Here is a 19,475-nt window from a genome sequence, read left to right as displayed (position 1 = left end):
TTTGTGAGCATACACACTGTGCTTATCTGTTAGCCTACACACATACACACTGCCGGACTGACTTGAACTTTTAAAAATGAAAAAACAAGTAACATCTTAATGCACAGTAAGAATTCACACTGGATTTATGAGTGTGAGCCAGAAAACAAACTGTCTACACGAGGCTAAATGTGGTTCGTCACTGAAAAAGAATTGCAAGCTGCTGTAGATTTAGGCCTGTCGGGGTGTGAGGAGCTTCTTGCGGAGTGGCCCCTGATTGTGGCCTGTTCTTTTCGACTGGGTGTGTCTCCTGACTTCACCTGCTGTGGTCAACTGTATTAAGGCAGTGAGTGGTTCCATGGCGACTTTCTATAACAGCTACGTTTACAGGGAGAGAATAAGTAAGGCCCAGAGGATATCAGCTGGAAAGAACAGTTGGGGTAAGACGAATTAAGAAAGAAAAGAAAATTAAAAAGGAGAGGGATCTCTTGTTTTCTCTGAAATGTTTCAGTACAACATGTAGAACACAGACAGCATAACCATAAAAATGAAATCCTACAATAAAACAGAATGGTTTTCATAACAGTGCACTGCTGAACTGAAAAAAATATATATAATCATCATCAACAGCAAAAATTTAAGATTACTATTATGCTCATAATCCGAACTATGGGGGTTATTTTTTTTAAAAATATATACTCATCACATGACAGAGGAGCCTAGCATCTCAGGACACAGACATGCTCCATGTCTCTCATAGACTCTGAGGGGAAAACTGTACATCACTGGAAACTGACCACGACAAAAATGGCAACTCGGGTTGAAAACACTCTTGAGGAGAGGAGGGGGGAAGGCCGGGGAGCAGAGGGAAAACAGCAAGATGACACAAATTCTTTTAGCCAAATAGTATTTCCCCTAAAACATTACCTTACATGCACTATAGATAGAGCAGCCTGACAATGAAGGGGGGTAAAAACAAAAACGAAACAGCATCTACTACTACTGTTCTAGTAAAAGAAATCTAGCAGACCACGGCGACCGACTTAGTTTTTCCTTATTTTTCCATTAGCCAGTAAGATGGAGGTCAAAACACATCAACTACAGTCTGAAGTCTAAGAATGGGGAAGCGTTGTGCTGAATATTCCACAATGACGAAATCAAAGGTAAAGGCAAAGAGATACGCATTGGTTTTGAAGCCTGAGTATTCAGTGACCTATTTATAGCGAACCTAAAAAAAGATTTTGTCAATTTATTTCATGGGGCATTTCTTGTTTCTTTTTTATTGTATCATTACTGCTACAATTTCACAACCCTTCTGGTAAAGAATAGTAAAGAAGAATCTAGAAAATCTGTACAAAAAATAAAAGGGTATGCACGGTACATTCAATATCTGTTACTGAGGTACTAGAAAGGTGTTCCCTTGACACCAGGGCAACAGCGTTAAAGAGTTACTCCTAGGGACTATTCCTTTGGAAAGACAATAGCTTGTTATCGTAACAGGGGAGGGAACACACACAAACCCACACACATACACACACGCATGTACACACACACGCACGCACACGCACACACACACACACACACACACACACACACCACTGTCATTAACAAAGCCAGCATGCAAGAACACTGTCCCCTTTGCTCCTACAGGGAATCTAATCTCTACTGTCCCCTCACGCTTAAAGGAATTGGTGGATGCATACTGGAGCATGAGCAGATGTGTTGGGTGGGTCATGACAGTGAGAGAGGAGTGGAGGGTGGTGGTTGTGATGGTGGTGCAGTGACATTTCACTAAACAATAAGGCGGTAGCAGTCAATCCCTGGTCACCCATCCTGTGTTCTGAACGTGGGCAGTGTGTGGTCATGTTCGCTATCCTGTAACTGTCCGTCTGTTGGACTGAAAGGAGGTTCGTGCAACTCTCTAAGCTCAGAGCGGTCAGACATCGCCCTCTGCTGGCAAGAAGAAGTTTGATTCTGTGTGGGCACCATGTGTAAAGAGGACCTCACACATAGCACTCCGGCTGCTGGCGTGAGATTGCCTATTATCTCATGACAAAACAATCCATGAGGGGCACAAAGCATGTGTGAATACAGGGATGACTGTCCTTAAACTAGTCGCAGGAGGAAAAGGACACAGGATCGTGGAGATCGCTATCTGACGTATGAGCTGAAAGGATAAAGTCTGAGAGAGCTCCACACTTTGACGGCATAATGGATCCCTCTACTAAACAAGCTGACGACAGTGCCAGTGGGGAGCCAGACTGGGCTGAGGGGGTAGCTAGATGCCTGGTAGGGAGGACAGGATGTACTGTTTGAGATTCTGTCTGGTTTACTTTAGTACACACACCCCTCCATCACAAGAAAAGGTGGAGGGGTGGTGAGAAAAAAAAAGAAAAGAAGAAGAAGAAGAGAGCAGTAACATGAGCCATTAATGTACAAAGGGGGGCTTCAACCATTTCTGCCTCTGTGCAGCCTGCAGGAGGCAGACTGTAAAGCCTCATGTCAGAAATGCTATTTTTTTCTTTTTTTATACAAACAAACAAACATTAACACCTAGAACCACAACAGATCAACGTTCCATTAAAACAACAGCCAACTAAGGATATAAACCAATCCAATCAGTGAATCCTTGAGAATAGTTATTGCTGACGTTGTGGGGGGGTGAAAGGGGGGAGGAGAGGATGGCAGGTGGGTGAGATGAGGACAAAGATGGAGGGATGTTGTGTGTTCTTGGGGGGGGGGGGGGGTGTAGATGGGGTGGGAGCTAGCTGGGCTGGTCAAGTGATCTGAGGAACAAGACTGTGTAGATCCACATCAGGTCAAACTGGCGCTGCCGATGTACAGGAGGGTCGGGCTGTGTCTGATGCTGGGAGGTGGGGGCGGGGTTGGGGGTTGGTTTCCAGAGGTGACGGAATGTGCTGGCGGCGGCAGAGGGGGGCTATTGGTCGGAGGGGATGTCTCTGTCGGCTTCGGCCTTAGGAGAGGGGGCGTGAGGAGGGTGGGAGACTGGAGCAATGCCGTGTGCCAGGGTTCCTGAAACCAGGCTTTCAACCCCTCCGCCAGCTCCGGGGAGACCCCCTGCTGCTGCTGCTGCTGCAACATTGATCAGACCTGGAGGAAATCTGAGAGAGAAAAAAAATCATAACTACTCTGATAAAAACAACTTTAACAATTCTCACAATACTACAGCATATTCAGATCCATGTTCAGTCTCGTAGCTGCTTGCCATTCTCTCTAAATCCACTCCTCACCTGTAAGTGGCTCCATTAAGTTCTGGGTGAACAGTGGCGGCCTCCATGCTGGGCCACTGGGAGGCTGCCATCAGATACTCCTTATTAACACAGTTCTTCAGACTGTCAGGGATACGCCCTACAGCAGGGAAAACAGACCATTACTCTTACATAGGAATTCTCTGAAGAAAAACAGTGGTCATGTTACTGAGAATATTCTTGTTTTTTTGGACTACATGATCAGTTTCAGGATTGTATCCAAATCAGAACTTTCCACGCCAACTCTGGGTTATTTATTCACACTTGCTGCCCAGTTACAGTGCAGTATAATATTGTTAGAGTTTACATGCCTCAGATGTCATGTATGAACTCAAGTTTTAGTATCTCTGATCATCATCATCACCGTGTATAAACACATTTCCAAACAGTGAAGGAAATAAACAGCAAGGATGCATGATATTGGATTTTTGTGGATGTCTGACACGCAGATATTTTCTGATACTGATAACACACATTTTAGCGACCTAATTGCAGAGAACATCATGCCTTTCCTGTGGTAGAATTAAATAAGGTTAGGGTTTGAAACCAGTACTGGTACCCAAACAGTGCCTGCAGGTGGTAGCACTGGTGAAAAATTTAGTAGCACACACAGTTGGACAGTTAGTTAACGTGTTTATTGGCTAAATTCGATACTGATCAGAAATTTCCATCCTAATTGGTTGTTAAGGACAAAAATGTCCACCTCCATAAAAACTACATTAAAAAAGTAGAGATTCATATTTTTTCTAATTTTTTCTGCATAAATCTCTCAAACACCTTCAGTCCTGCCCCCAAAACTAAACATTCAATAATTTTGAGAAGTTTAACCCTTTAAATGCCTGTTTGATTACTCGATATCACTGTTATTATTTATGTAAAAAAGCAAAGAAATTTAGATATTTTCCATACAACAAATGTTGCGTGGCTAGGGCATTTTTTTTATCAGTCTTGGATATGTCAAGGATTAACCAAAATATTGACTTTGATGCATTATTAGTTTTTGTGTAGCATCAGATTTAGACGTTAAGGACAATTAACTCCCATTCAAACCACATTTTTTGATCTCAAAGTTGCTGATTATAATCATGCATTCTGTAATGTTAGGGTTTCATCCTTGAGAAAAACAGTAAAATTAATCAGGCGATGTGTCGCTTTGTAATACTGTGTTTATAAACGTTGTCATGTTTAAAGATTGTACTCCCTGTGATGTATAGCGTATTCCCTGCCATCCGTTCACCTGCCGCCACACAATATTTACCAAACAGTGCTTTTTTGGTTTGATCGTAAAAAAGCCAGCCGAAGTCTTTCAACCACTGAGGGTTGAATCGATACATTTTTGTATCAGAGACTGCCCGGTCCGATGAAGATTCCGTAAATGCTGTAGGCCTAGTGACAGATTCCTCCAAACGGCGTTTTTTATCCTCGTCGTCGTGACCGACTGAGGTCCAAACTACAGAAAAATACCTTTTCATTTTGCTTGAGTGTTGTCCTTAGCTGTTGCGGTTTGCTTGTCACAAAACTATACAAATGTTATGGTTTCAGCGGAGATCAGCGAGGGCGGGAACGTTTACCCGGAAATGTAGTTCTTTTGTATTCGGATTGAGGACGACTGTACACACTTAGAACTACAACTCCCGTGAAGCATTGCTACAACAACTGACATATAGGACAAGAGACAGCCTATAGCAGGGGTATTCAATTAAAATTCAAAGAGGTCCAGTTAGAGAAAATTTCCTAAAGCAAAGGTCCGGAACATCATAATGTCTAACTTTCTTGAGTGGGCCGAACCAGTAAAATTTAAGTATAATCTATCGATTATTCTGCCGATTAATCGAGGAATCAGATAAGAAATATTGCGTGTTCTGCTTTTTTTTCTATTACATTACTTTTGCTTTATTTAAGAACAATGGTAATATACAAAAGAAAAGATAAGACAGGTCTATTAAATTAACATCTACAAATTGCTAAAGTAAAAATACTCAGCAAAGTAACTTTACTTTTAATGTAGATTTACTTTTACTGTTTTCACTTTACTTTTTACTTTTTTTTTCCAAGTACAAAGGTAAAAGTAAAGGTAGTAATGTCTGCAGAAACCACAAACAGAAGATGGAACTAACTCTTTTAACAGAAACAGTCACCAGGATGTTTTGTTTACATGTTAAAATCACAACATTTTTCTTCTGGAGCAGGACAGACGCTCCCAGACCCCCCGAGGACAGGGGACTGGTTTACCAACATGCCACCTTTTTCTTCTCTCATGAGTTGCAGGTCTGTATTTAGTCATCAAAAAATACCAATAAGAATACCATTAAAGTACAACAACAGCAATAAAAATGTTGATTTTTCAAAAATGGAAACAATAACATACAAGATTTTTAAGCTGTAATTAAGTAAAAACACTAATACCACAATGTAAAAATACCTAAGTAAAGAATGTGAGTATTTTTTTCATCACAGCAGGTCAGTGATCAGTGTTTCAGTGACTCTCTGTGGATCAGTGAATAGTGTTTTATTTATGGCGGCCCGCCACATTAAAAACATCAGCACCATGACATGATTTTCTATTTTTGGAGCTGCGCACCTTTTTCGGTCGTGTCTTGAAGGTAACGCTTTATTTGCACAACTCTCGCCAGATTTGTGTTCGTTATTTCTACTAAAATAATCAAACTTGCACGTTCTTTCGCAGGTCTAGGGTTCCCTTCTAGACACGACCCTCTCTGTGTCTCTGTCAAACTACAGACAGCAGACTGTCTGTAAACAGCACGATGTTTCACTCTGCAGTGTTTTACGTAAAGACTTTATTTGTGTGGACACCCAGGTTTGGTTTGTCACCAACTTTGTCATTTTTATTTTTTTAATCAGTCCGAGAGGACGACGGTATCAGTGATTGATTAGTGATCAGTCTGTCCTCCTCTCCTCCCTCACCCGTTCACTCTGCTGTGAGAAGGTCTGAAAGTTTCTCACAGAGAAACACAGACTCTCCTGTTTTACGTATAGACTATTGTTTAATTTTATAAGAGCATCTGGTTGGTGTCGATGTCATTAACCATCACATTAGTTTCTGTTGTAATAAACTCCGTCATTAACAACAGTCTCCTCCACACGCAGCTTCTCTGCAGTTGGTGCGTTTCCTGATCAGATAAACCAGTCCCGGAAAGACTAGAAAAGTTGCGCCAGTTAAAATAGAAGCGTCCCGTCAAAAATTAAAATCTCTTAATAATTTATTGGTTATAGGTCCGGGTCCATATAGGACGGCGTGTGGGTCCGGACTCGGACCGTGGTCCGCCATTTTTTTTTTAGACATGATACCAGCGCAACTCCTTCGCACTTGTGCGAGTGGACACGTATTTCTCTTCACACAGAATGATTTTTAGTAGCAAATGCAACGAAAATTGTCGCACTGCACAGCCCTTGCCTGAACAATTACAAAAGAGACAACAAATGATGGTCAACAAAATTAATGAATGTTTTTTTTCCCTTACTAAGGAAAATTTGAACCTGAAACTGCCATCATCCTTCCATATTTCCATCACAGTTAGTTGCGGAACAAGGTAATTTTCAGATGAGAATCATTTTGTAAAAGCTCAAAACTAGATCTGATTCAGGACTTTTGACTGATGATCAGTGTTTAGGGGGCAGCCTTAATCAGTTTCTGTTTTTAGATCACTTCTAAGTATTCATCTCTGATTTGCTTGTGTGTGTTATTTTATGGTAACTGCTTTAACCTTACATGTAAGGCTTCTCATTCATGTTCATTCACAGAAATGGCTTCTTCTAAGGATTATTTCAAGGCTGGTTAAACAGTGTTTAAAAAGTACTTCGCCCCATATTATGATCTACAGCTGAAATCACTGGACAACTAATGTTTAAGTTGATCAACAGAAACTTTGTAAACAACAATTTTTATAGTTAATTGTTTCCAAGCATAAAAGATCCTTGCTAGTTCTAGCTTATAAAACATTAACATTTAATGCTCGTCTTCTTTCTGTCATTTATGAAAAAGTTAACTAAAATCTTTGGACTGTTGACCACAGATTAAGCAATTTGACTAGTCATGCTGGGCCTCTGGGAAATTATAATGGGCAGTTTTCACTATTTAAAATGAACATGAGCTTAATTACAGGTTAAGTGATATGAACAAACAATATTTTGAGCGTTATTTTAAATATCGTATTCTAGCCAGGTACGGGCTCACCATCCCATCTTTAGAGCCCCTTATATACATGCATTTTATCAGAATGCAAGCAGACACACACACAAAAATATATTCACACTCATCACACGAATCACCATAAATGCTTTACACCCTAAAAAAAATCCACAAAAGAAAACATCACATTTTGCAGTGGAGTTAGATTTGTATAGTTGCCATCTGAATTGTATACATACCAATCAGTTCATTTCAGTTAATCATCTGGTTTGAAGTGGTTCAGTAGTAAAACTGTCTTACCAGTAATAGCGCGGCGAACCTCCCGGGCTGCCTCTTCGCGAGCCTCCACGGAGGCCTGCTCACTGTACCAGGATGTGTGTGGGGTACAGATCAGGTTGGGGGCATCCTTAAGAGGGCCTGTTGAAAAACTGTTCGGCAAGAGAGAGGTTGTTACAAAGACAACTAACAAGGTTGTGTCTCATGCTCAGCTGTTGGTGTCAATGGTGTATCATATCTACCTGAAAGGTTCTGTCTCGTGGACGTCCAGGGCAGCCCCTCGTATCCGGCCCTCTTTCAGGGCCTGAGCCAATGCCTTCTCGTCAACCAGGCCACCCCTTGATGTGTTCACCAGGAAGGCTCCCTGACGCATCTGTACCACACAATTACCAAGAGACTGATTAAACTACAGTAGAAGGCCATTTCAGTGAAGGCTGCAACTTTAACTAAGCAGCAAAATATGATGGGGCATACTGAAATCATTTGGCACAAATATATTCTAGCTTTATTCTTTAATTCTGTAAAACAGACAGTCCTACAATATGGGAGAAGACAAATTTTATTTCCACTATATTCTACAGCTAATCCTTTTATTATCTTCACATAAAGGAGGGGGAAAGGGAGACATGTTAGAATGCACAATAGGGTTGGGTGATTGGACAAATACATAGTTTTTAGGTGTTTTTGTCATTTTATTTAGCTAATTTACTGATCTGCCTCCAAAGAACGACAGAGAACTGCTGTTAAGGGACAAACTCTAATTCAGTGGCACAGCACACACTTAGTGCACTGAAAAACGAGTGGGAGGAAAACAGTCTTTAGAGCCAGAATATTTTCACATCTAATGGGACAAATTAAGGATTTATTTCAACCAAACGAGAGTTGGAGATTGTTGGAACAGTTGACAGACAAGCCAGTTGGTTTTGGTAAGATTTGCTTTGTTTTTTGTCAAGTTTGAGTGAAGTGTGTTTTACAATCACTTAACAAGGTAACATCAAGTTAACATACAACAGTGGATCCAGATTTGATGAAATTTAAGTGTGAACTTCTCGCATAAGCACACCTTGAGTAGATGTTGTCTCTCCTCTAACTCATTAGACTGTTATGAGTTGGAAAAATACCTACTAATGAGAATATGAAGATGAGACAAAATGTGTGTTTTGCATATTCGGGGGCACCAACGCACCTGTTTTATGGTGAAGTCATTAATGAGGTGATGGTTGTGCTCGTTGAGGCTGCAATGCAGGGATACACAGTCAGAGTGGATGAGCAGGTCCTGCAGGGTGGCCATGCGCTGCAGACCCAGTGAGCGCTCCACGCCATCAGGCAGGTAGGGGTCATAGAAGATCACGCCAAAACCAAAGGCCTTTGCCCTCAGAGCCACCGCTTGGCCAACACGCCCTGGAAGACAGACAGAAATGGCAAGGTCATTAACAGTCATTCTGTAACCATTAATACTAAACAGGTCCTACAGTAAGTATACTGTTTGACCATCAACTGTCAAGCTTGAAAACAGGACTCCTTAAGCACAGAAATCAATTACAGGATAATAGGACAAATACAAGTCCTGATTTAAAGGGATAATCCTGATCATTTTAAGTGGGCTTGCATGAGGTACTTATGGATAGTCAGTGTACTGTCTACAGCAGATGTTGTTCAGCATGCCTCCACTTTGGAGAGGCAGAGAAAAGTACTAGCACCAAAGCAAAGCAATGTACTTTGGCAGACAGGGTCAGCAACAAAAGGTATTTTAGCCACTTCAAGTCCACTGAGGGGAAAATAAACAAACAAAGGAAAAACCCAGCTGTCAGATAGCCTTTCCGATTAGGAGACTGTGTTATGTGAGCCAAATATTGCTTTATCCAGCCAAACCAAATATCATAAGAAAAATGAGTAATTTTATCTCACAGAACACAGGAGTTGCTGGCCTACCACTGCCTCAATTAGTTAGTTTATTTGTGTTATTGTGTTACGTTGGTGAATTTAAACTGCCTTTTTAAAACGCTAGTCACACAATAACACAAGCAAACTTACACATCAAGGTAGCAGTAACCAAGCAACCCCTATGTTCTGTGAGGTAAAATTACTGATTTCTCATAGAGAAAGTATAATATAGAAAGTATAGAGAGAGTGATATTTGGCTTATATAATTGCAGTTTCCCACAGGAACAGGATGTTTGACGGCAAAGTAAAGCCGTGAAAATATTCTAAATATAATGTACACTTAAAATGATATTGATGTTTTTTGGTGGACCTTTTTTAAGTGGCTACTTTTTGTCATTAACCCTGTCCACAGCAGTTGATTGCTTAGCCTCTGTGCTGATATTCCTCTCTTCTTTTCCAAAGTAGGGACGTGCTGACCGGCATCTACTGTAGATAATACAGTGACTATGGATAAGTGCCTCATACAACCTCATGTCAAATAATCTGAACTATCTCTTTAAGGAAGTGTTAGAACACCGGTCGTTGCACCCTCTAACAAATGAAGACACTCACATATCGCCTTTACTCACCTAGACCGATAATGCCCAGCGTCTCACCGCGGATACGAGCAGCACCGCCTGCTACCTCTCTGATCTGCTCCACACTAGAGGCACGGGTTCCCTCCCTGAGGGCCTGGTGCATCCAGGTGACTCGCCTGTACAGGTTGAGGATGAGACATAGCGAAGTGTCTGCTGTCTCCTCCACTGAGGCTGCTGGCACGTTACAGACGGCGATGCCTGGATAACCGGTACAAAGATATTAGCTCATTGATGAACATGCGTCTCTGAATGTGTTTACAATTCCAGCCCCTCACCCAGCTCAGCAGCTGCTTTGATGTCAACGTTGTCGAAGCCAGAACCAATCCTGACAATTACGCGGAGGCCTTTAAACTTTTCCAAGTCATCTCTGGACAGAGTAATGGTGTGGTAGAGTAGAGCGGCCACTGCCTCATTTAGCACCTATAGGAGGAAAATACATCACAAATAATGACATTAACCCAAACTGCCAGGCTGTGTAGTAGATAAAGTTCTGCTGGAAGAAGGCAGTGTTGGGGTGGGGACACTGCAGATGTTGATTAATTGTATGATATTATGTTAGCTGTACCTTCTCATGAATTTCTTGTGTGGACTGGGCATCGCAGAAGGCTACTGTGGCCACATCTTTGAGGATTGGCATCTCCACAGTGCAGTCACGCCCGTCCAGCAGGGCCACCAGTGGCCGCGGGTGCATTGGCCCGTTGAGGATGGGGGGTCGGATACCTGAATCCAGCAGGAAGAAAATAATGTTGGTTGTTGCACGAAAAATTAATTGAAGATATAAAATATTCATAACCATTACATATCAGGGAGCAAAAAACACTTTCCTCTTGAGATCATCTGATACCTGAACTTTGCATATTGACTGATACCCAGTACCAATTTGATACCAGTGCATTGACACTGTTGGGAAGTAGGGCTGAGCACATATGCTCAATGTGACATGGCAAAGGTGTCATCTTTTTGTGTTTTTAAAGGCTGCATTAGAGTAAAGTGAAGGAATTTTCTGATCTTACCTGACTGTTTAAGCTGTCCTATTATTTGCATTCACTAGGACTGGAACTAAGTGATTTTCATATTTTCATTTATTTTCACAATTAATCAATTATTCTTTTGGTCTATTAAGTGTTAATAATAATATTTAAAATAATCATTATAATTTTCCAAAGACCAACGTCACACCTACAAACTGCTTCTTTTGCCCAAAACCCAGGGACTATTTGTTTACTATCATAAATGACAAAGAAAAGCAGCAACACGTTACATTTAAGAAGCAGGAGCCAGCAAATGTTAGACATTTTTGCTTAAAACATTACTGAAACAATTATCAAAATAGTTGCCAACTTTATAGTTTGGCAATTTTCTTTTGATTTACTTATTGATTGATCAAATAATTGTTATGGCTCTACCTTTTGCCCATTTAGTATATCCACCTTGATTCTGTAAATATTTTGTGAAAGCACCAATAGTCATCCTTGCAATATTGTTGCACTATATATAAATATTTACAGGTATCATATATGATATATACACATATACATATATATCCTATCACAGATCATGATATTTGATTGTGTCCATACTGCCCAATCAAACTGGAAGTAGGAGGGTCCTGTTTCTTTGGTTAATAAACTGAAAGACATCGGATTGGTGCATAGACGTGAACTTGCCAAATCCAAAATTAGACATTTTCTGATCTTCTGGTGTCTAAATGAGAACAACCCTATTTTCTTCCCTATCCTACTGCAGTAACGACTTGCTGATGACACTTACTGTACACAGCTATCAGCCACTTGCATTTCAGAACGAGCATGGTTAAGCTACAGATTAGTGACTCAACAGTGTGTGTTTCCCATGTCTGGACTACCCGACGGGATGCAAGTCATCATACCCTCAAACAAAATCCCCCGGCACACAACGCTAAAGTTAACAGGGACTGCCACACTCCTTAGACAATAATAACTCAAAATTTTATGACTTGCTTTTTCCAATGCAGCCACTTCTACCAACACCCTCAGGGAAGTACCAGCACGATGTGTATAAGTGTGTGTGTGTTCCCAAAGAGTGTTCTATGGTTACAAAAGTGATGTGTAACTAAATCTGTGATGGGGTATGGAGAGCGTCCAGCATCCTGGCCTATTTGGTATTGAACTCTGGCTCTGTTTAAGAACCAATATACACCATCCAGCATTCATTGATCCATCTCTGCTCTGCTCAGGATGCCTCGTGAGAGGAAGGTTAGATGCTGGATAATGAAGGAAAGCGATTTTGATGAAGTGTTAAATCTAGGGAACTTGACCTGCCACTGTATGAGAGGAGTGCACGCGGGGGGGATGGGAGGGGGGAGAGGTGATGGAGTGTGGCGGCTGGGGGGAGGGGTGGAGAGAAAACTGTGGGGTCTCAAAGAGGAGGCGGTGGGGGTTCATGAGGGGGTCTGAGTCATGACCTAAATTCTCCTGTCTGGAAGACTCGTCCTTCCTAGTTTTCTGGTTTTCGCTTTTCTTCAGACAAACAAACAAACACACAAACACACACACCTTTGCTAACAAACATCTGCACGATTTACCAGAAATGTGGAATGTCCAAAACAAATCAATGACATAAATAAATGCCACATCTCTGCCAACGCATTGGTGCTAAATTAGGGGAAATGAATGCTAATGGTGTTATCTGCACATGCTATTTACACCTCTCCCTGTATTTCTGTCAGTTCTTGGCTTGGACTAACCCCACACATGCACCAGCACACACTGTCTTGTCCCTGCTGCGTGACAGGTGTGTGTGTGTGTGTGTGTGTTCCAGGGTGGGGGAGTGTGTCTAGCTGAAACATTCACTTGGACAGAGGGCATGAGGTAATTCTGAGACTGCAGAGGAGGGAAGCGAGTTGGTAGCCGAGGGTGGAAAACAAATATTTGTGAACACTTCCTCTGACGTCTGAGCATTTCCCAACACATGCATGAAATGCACACACACAGGCAAAAGAAAGAAAAACATACAGCCCGGTGTACATAAAAATGTACAATCTACCGCTCTCCATTTAAGCAGTGTGATTCACATTCGTTGCAGTGGCTCAAGAATGCTACCAGACCTACTGCTACACGCTGTACACACAAAGAGACCCTTACTATGGAGGGATTCGCCACAAAGACCCCTTCTGAGAAAGTAGTTCTGGAAATATACAAGTAGGCCTACACACAGAGTAATTTGAGTCAAAGGACACTGGCATACCCAAAGGCCTACTGAGCACAAGCATGGCCGCACACACAATACAATTCATTCAGTGATTCATTCATTCTCCCTCCCTCTCCCTTTCTTTCCCCTCACTCCCTCCTTCTCTTCTCCTCTCCCTCTGGCCGCAGTTGGAGGAGTAAGAGGTGAGGGGGGAGGGGCAGCGAGCAATGATAATGCAGCAAGCAGCGGTACTCCACCCAGACGCAGCTAGACACACACATACGGTTATTCAGTTCCTTCTTAACGGCTGCGACAGCACCAGCATGCGCTGAACATAAAAGGAAAGCTGCACACACATAACTGCTCCACACCCAAACCTTAGATCTCTCCCCAACCCCACAGTTCACAAATTTTAAAAAACACATGCCAAAATAGAAAACACATGAGCGCCGGGCCTAACCTTGCATTATGAAGTCTGTGAGCCTGTCTTCCTCTCTCTCCCTCTCCCTCTATCGCTCTTTTTTTCTCCCTCTCTCTCTGTCAGCCTGCTCTTGGCTGGCTGAATCCCAGCTGTCATCCACGCCCAGCCCCTCCCCCCACAGCCAGCCTCCAATCACAGGCGGCTCCATTGAGGGCCGGCCAACCAGCACTAACCTCATTAGCATAGCCGAGGCTGAGGCCGAGGGCGGTTTGGGGCTGTTGTCGTTTTTTAAAGAGACAGCTGGCCCGTTTCCCTGTAGCCGCGGCCACGACCCTTCACCTTGTCCTCTCCCTCTCACCCGTCTCCAGAGACTCTCCCCAGACTGTTCCCTCCATTTTAGCTGCACCATTATGTCTGATCTCCATCATTTACACCCCACTCCGCAAAACACTGTCTCTTCTAGAAATCTGCACTCTGACATCCCTGACTGCATGCACTTGTAGCAACATTAAGAGCTGACTTATTTTCTATTATCTCCAATATAAATTACAGTGCGAGGCTTGCATGTGTACATTCCTTACATACCAATTCAACAAAAATAAATGAACAAACAGCAAGCTTCTCTACTCTCAAAAGCACGGAGAGGAGGAAGCAGCATTTTACCCAGTCAGTTCACATTACTACTTCAGGTAAAGAGCAGCACAGACAAATACGCTAACCACCCACCAGAAATAAATGAAAGAACAGCATTAAAACAAAAATATTTCTAGAGCACCAGGGCATGTTTAAAAGCAACCATTAAATATTAATATTATCATACAAACATAATATGAAACTGTCAGCATCTGGTCTCAAAGAATGCACAAACTTTGATTTATTTTTCTAGTTTAAATAGGTGAAATCTGCCCTCCCTTTGGTCTGCCTATATAGTTAATATGGTTGCAGCAGGCAACAGCTAAAAATATTGTGGTGTCCATGCAAGGATGCAGCAAAAAAAACATATTTTCCAATAATCAAGTATGACCTGGGAATGAGCGAGCGAGCAAGCGACAGATAGATCTGAACACTTAATATATCACAATAACAAAATATGCCTCAAAAACACAAGTTCCAACATATTTACTTTTTGTGTGAGTATATATCAAATCTCACCCTCACAGATGCGGTCAAGTCTCTGCCGCTTGACCTGTTTGTGTTTGTCCATCAGAGCCATAGACCGAGCAGTCTGAACCTGGGACAGAGAAAAACAGATCCAAGTGCAATGGAGCCCCTTTAGCGATGTCCACTTAGTTTCACCTGCACACAAAAAGGAGAAACAGTCAGTTAAGAAGAAAATAATAATTTAGTTGATTATATTTCCATATGTAACCATCTGAACAATGTGACCACAAAGTGATAAAAATGGTAGAAAATTAGGAGTGATTTAACTCTGAGCATGAAAATGTAATAAGGCTGTCCAAAGTGTCAATACTTAAATGCTTTTTAAATATGTGTTTTAAACAATACAATATCCATTAATTACATCGTCAAAACACATATGTGTCTGTGTGTGTAAAAAATAATCCAAGTGTGCATTCAAGACCTCAGTATTATCCTGTTTAAAATTCAGTGTGCAGTGAAAATAGACAGTGTTCAGTGACATTTTCAGTACCAGCATTGTGTACAGGTTGTTCATTCGGGAAAAAAATATTATTTTATGCAAAATATCAAAAAAAGGTACTGAGTATCTTCTTTCTTTACACTAACACTGAACTTACACTAAGTTTAAAATTCTGATATCATGACAACTCCAAAATGCTGTAAACTAATATATAGACTAATGATACAAAATGGCACCAAAGAACTTGAAGAAAGCAGGCTAAAACAAACAACTAATACCACATTTGGAAAAATAATAAGTAACGGATGGTGTTCACTGACAGACTGAAGACAGACACTCACCTGGAGAACAATGTCTGTGGTGCCAGTCAGGTTGACAACTTTGTTTACACTATAAACAAAGAAAAGGTTTATAGACTTTAAAAACTGACAGTGGTATACAGTTAGCATCCCTGCGTGTGGTTTGTTAAAGAAGACAATAACTCCATGTTAACCATGTAACCTGTTAGAGTTGATGATAATGGTTTCACGATCCAAGTTTGTGTTCAACTTCACTTTAGCTGACAATATTAAAACCGCTCACTCCTGACGTGCACTTCTGGTATCGATCAATATTATTTGGCAGTCTGAGTGGCTAATTTTAACGAAACATTAACGGTCAAAATATCAATGATTCGGCGCCTCGTTAGCAGCCAAGTTACCGTTAAATAACTAGCTAGCTTATGATGTTAGCTCACCCGTTTCTCATAGCTATCGACAATAACCGGGTCACTAAATGGTGGATAATATATGTATGTTCCATGCAAATACGTATTAATAATTTAGTTTTTGTTATGTGACACATGCAGCATAATTAATCAGTTCGTGCTCAAGTAGTTTAGCTTGCATTAACTTCTGAATCGCGATCTGAGCTAGCTCTAACGCTAACTAGCAGGGCAGCTAGCTAGCCGATGTTCGCTAGCTAACACAAACACAAACATTTGAGGACTTAGAGTGGCAAAGATTTTTATAAATACTAAAAATTCTTGCTACTCCCCACACATACATAGCTTTTTATGATGTTCAGCTGTCACTAGGTTGTGAAGTGTGTCAATATAAAACATCTACATAGCTATATTTAAAAGGCGTTTGCAGCATTGCTAGCGTTAGCTAGCCAGCGCCGTTAACTAGCGTGCCGCTGAGTGTGTGGGAGAGATGCGAGCAGAGGGGGAGCCCATTGCGTCCGATTTGTTATCAGCGAGTGGCGCTACAATGTGAAATATCTGACCCAGAAGCTACAAAAATGATCAATTCTACAGGGAAATGTGAATCGGCCACATGGCTGAATTCAAGTAGGACTAGTTTGTAACCCAGTGACCGAATCTTGCAAAAATTGTCAGTTATTTACCCCAGATAAACTCTTTCAAGAGTGCTGAGACAGTGTGCGTGCGTCGGTGGTGTTCCCTCTCTCCCGATCGCCATGAAATTAGACAAAAGAGGAAGTGGCTTGTTGGTGGGGGGGTCAGGCCGTCTGTGATAAAGCATCAGTGGACTGGAAGGAGCGCCCTCACCTTCCACGGCGGAACGGCAATCTGACAAAGACATCCAGGATGTGTAACTTCACTGTAACAGGCCTGCTTATACAGTTAAGAAAACTTTAAAAACTTTTTGGGTGGTCTTTAGCTTAATTCGCTGTTGAATGTTTCCAAGAAACCAGCCGTTTATTCGCCTCGAATGGTAAGTGCTTCTTACTCTGTTTAATAGAGTTATAATTCAAGGTTTTGTGAAACGTTTATGTTTTTTCACCCTAAAAACAAACTTTAGCTGGCTGTGCTTTAATAAGTGCTGTTTGTAAAGTCAGAATGGGTCAAACACTGCTGTATTTCGATGCAACACCGGCATTATACTTAAATGAACCACTAGATGTCACAATAATCTAACAATCCTGGGGTTTTCAAAGTGGCGTAAGCTTGGGAAAAGGTTCCCTCTTAGTTTACTTGCACAGTTTCGCTCAATTCCCGGATGTCTATGTGATCATCATGATATTTGATCCCATAGACACTCAATAAGTGAGCCAATATAGCTAAACGTCATATTATACAGTGGACATAAAATCGCAGACTGGAGGGAGGGAGAGCGGGGGCTGCAAATTCCCCCCCGGCCGGCAGTTTGAGACCCCTGCCTTAACAAAATCACACGTGTAAAGCTACTCTTTGGGATCTTCTTCTGATAACTAATAAAATAACAAATGTACTTTTTTTCCACTTCCACTTATTTTTGACCTCAGTATGTTCGGACTGAGAGTAAAAATATTAAGGAATCCTGTGAAGGGAACGTTTTAAAAAATTGTTTAATTATGATCCTACCAAAATGACTTTTTAGTGCACATTATCTAAGAAAAATTAGTAAACTTCATCCAAATCACACCTGAAATTCTGACAAATGTTCACTACACAGAGGAGGCTCAAATGCATTTCTTAACCATATCCAGGTACCACTTTTTTGCTTCCTAAAATAATAATTTAAATAAACATCACTATATTAGTATACTTGTATACAAGGCAATATAAATTGTCATTAATCCATATGAATGTTAGTATTGCATAACAAATTTAAAACAAAATTATTTAAATATCCAAATGAGCATAAATTTTTCCATTAATGAACATAAACATGTTGACTTTCAAGTAAAACATTTTTTCATACAAAGATATTACAATAAAATGAACCCAGTTGGTCATTTTGACCCAGTTATGGATTTAACGGTTAAGAATTTCCTTTTGCACAAGCATTGTTCTGTCTCATGTACAACAGTTTCTGGTTGATTTGGACAGCACCGAAGCCTTTGTGTGGACATCATATAAGTTTTAATATGAGAAGTAATGACAAATTGTGTCATTGATTTCAGTGTTTTTCAATTATTTCCCCTTCTTGGATTTCTTAACACTACTGATAAGTTCTCAATGAACAATTTAAGATACTAAACAGCTGAGAAGAATTTATGTTGCAATTTGTGTGAGGTCATGTCATGTATCCTCTGCAATGCATGTGTTCTTTCATTTGACTATAGACAGGATAAATAATTTTTGAATGCAAGACAAGACACTTTTTGGAAAAAATATCATTCTCTATTAAATTTTATTTGTACATAAATTGTGCAACAGGAATATTTCTATCTGAAAACACATGAAAAATCATTTCTGAAAGGCCACCAAATCATCTGCTCCACTACCGCCTTTGTCACATACACTCAGAATTGGCTCGACGTGTGCACTCACTCTAACCGCTGTACAGTACATTACATTGTGCCCTATGGAGTCCAGCTGCAGCATCGATTCAGTTATTCAATTGACTATTATAGTGCATGTGCCACCTGTTGAAAAATATCTGAATCAGCGCAAATGGAAACTGCAAAAACGTCTGGCTGTGAAAAGAAGACCAGAGCACCAAGAACTCTGTGTTTTAAGCTTAAGGCATGGTCAGTTTACAGTATCATCAGTATTATTGTTGACAAGGTGTGTTTATGATCAAATAATTAAGAAAACTCCAATATGAACAAAAGGGGGAGCTATTATTTCTGCTATAACAAGAAGAGCCTCCCTTTGATAATGTGGAGTTAATCCAAAATGACGTGCGAAATTAATGATGGAACAGCAGTAAAAGTAGACGTGTCTTCAGGGGGTCCATGAGGGATTTAAGGTACTGCAGAGAAGTCCTGGAATGTATCTTGTTAAACCTACAGGAGAGCATTTACACATAGATCAGCATTTGTATGTTGTTTGGGCTGCTAAAATATTCTGACCAATACATGGCAACATTGATCCACATTGAACAGCTCCATACAGTCAATTCCAAATTCATAGATCCACATACAAAAGTAGACCAGTATCTAATGGGGCACTGAGGAAAGCTTACCTCCATCCCATTAAATGAGAAATATGCAAAATATTTACTATATTAAATCATAAAATGACCATGATATGTCACCAGAGATGAAGGAAACAGTAAGTTGAAATACTTGCCTCTCTGCCCACAACGCTTCGGCCAATATGAAACATCTGTTTTTGTTTGCCTGTTTCACAATTATTAGAGTTAAAATTAATGTTGAATGA

At 40.9% G+C, this 19,475-nt stretch overlaps 1 protein-coding gene across 3 annotated transcripts; it reads right to left on the bottom strand.

Annotated features, from left to right (window-relative positions):
• Positions 1 to 2,753: 2,753 nt before the first annotated feature.
• ctbp1l (C-terminal binding protein 1-like) lies at positions 2,754 to 16,918 on the bottom strand. 3 transcript variants are annotated; one of them, XM_084719312.1, is made up of 11 exons: positions 16,772 to 16,918; positions 15,727 to 15,775; positions 14,938 to 15,081; positions 10,762 to 10,916; positions 10,472 to 10,616; positions 10,188 to 10,394; positions 8,861 to 9,075; positions 7,917 to 8,047; positions 7,699 to 7,826; positions 3,231 to 3,348; positions 2,754 to 3,101 (listed from the first exon to the last, which is right to left on the bottom strand). In XM_084719312.1, exons 3-11 carry the CDS (start codon positions 14,996 to 14,998, stop codon positions 2,918 to 2,920), a joined length of 1,344 nt encoding a protein of 447 aa, XP_084575438.1. In that variant the 5' UTR covers positions 14,999 to 15,081; positions 15,727 to 15,775; positions 16,772 to 16,918; the 3' UTR covers positions 2,754 to 2,917. The 3 variants fall into 3 exon arrangements, with proteins under 3 accessions (XP_084575438.1, XP_084575439.1, XP_084575441.1); XM_084719313.1 differs by lacking the exon at positions 16,772 to 16,918 and adding an exon at positions 16,430 to 16,558; XM_084719315.1 differs by lacking the exons at positions 14,938 to 15,081; positions 15,727 to 15,775; positions 16,772 to 16,918 and adding an exon at positions 13,825 to 13,941.
• Positions 16,919 to 19,475: the final 2,557 nt, after the last annotated feature.

This window comes from Lutjanus erythropterus, chromosome 5 (assembly GCF_056507025.1).
Source record: "Lutjanus erythropterus isolate fLutEry1 chromosome 5, fLutEry1.hap2, whole genome shotgun sequence".
In the NCBI taxonomy this organism is placed as follows: domain Eukaryota; kingdom Metazoa; phylum Chordata; class Actinopteri; order Lutjaniformes; family Lutjanidae; genus Lutjanus; species Lutjanus erythropterus.
Note: the sequence above shows the minus strand (reverse complement) of the source record. Positions and strands in the feature narration are given on the sequence as shown.

Coding starts and splice junctions, on each gene's coding strand:
- ctbp1l (XM_084719312.1), bottom strand. CDS start 14,998: ATGGCTCTGATGGACAAACACAAACAGGTCAAGCGGCAGAGACTTGAC. Junction 9,076..10,187: donor GCTGGGCATTATCGGTCTAG/GTGAGTAAAGGC, acceptor TCTGTCTTCCAG/GGCGTGTTGGCCAAGCGGTG. Junction 7,827..7,916: donor CACGAGACAGAACCTTTCAG/GTAGATATGATA, acceptor CTTGCCGAACAG/TTTTTCAACAGGCCCTCTTA.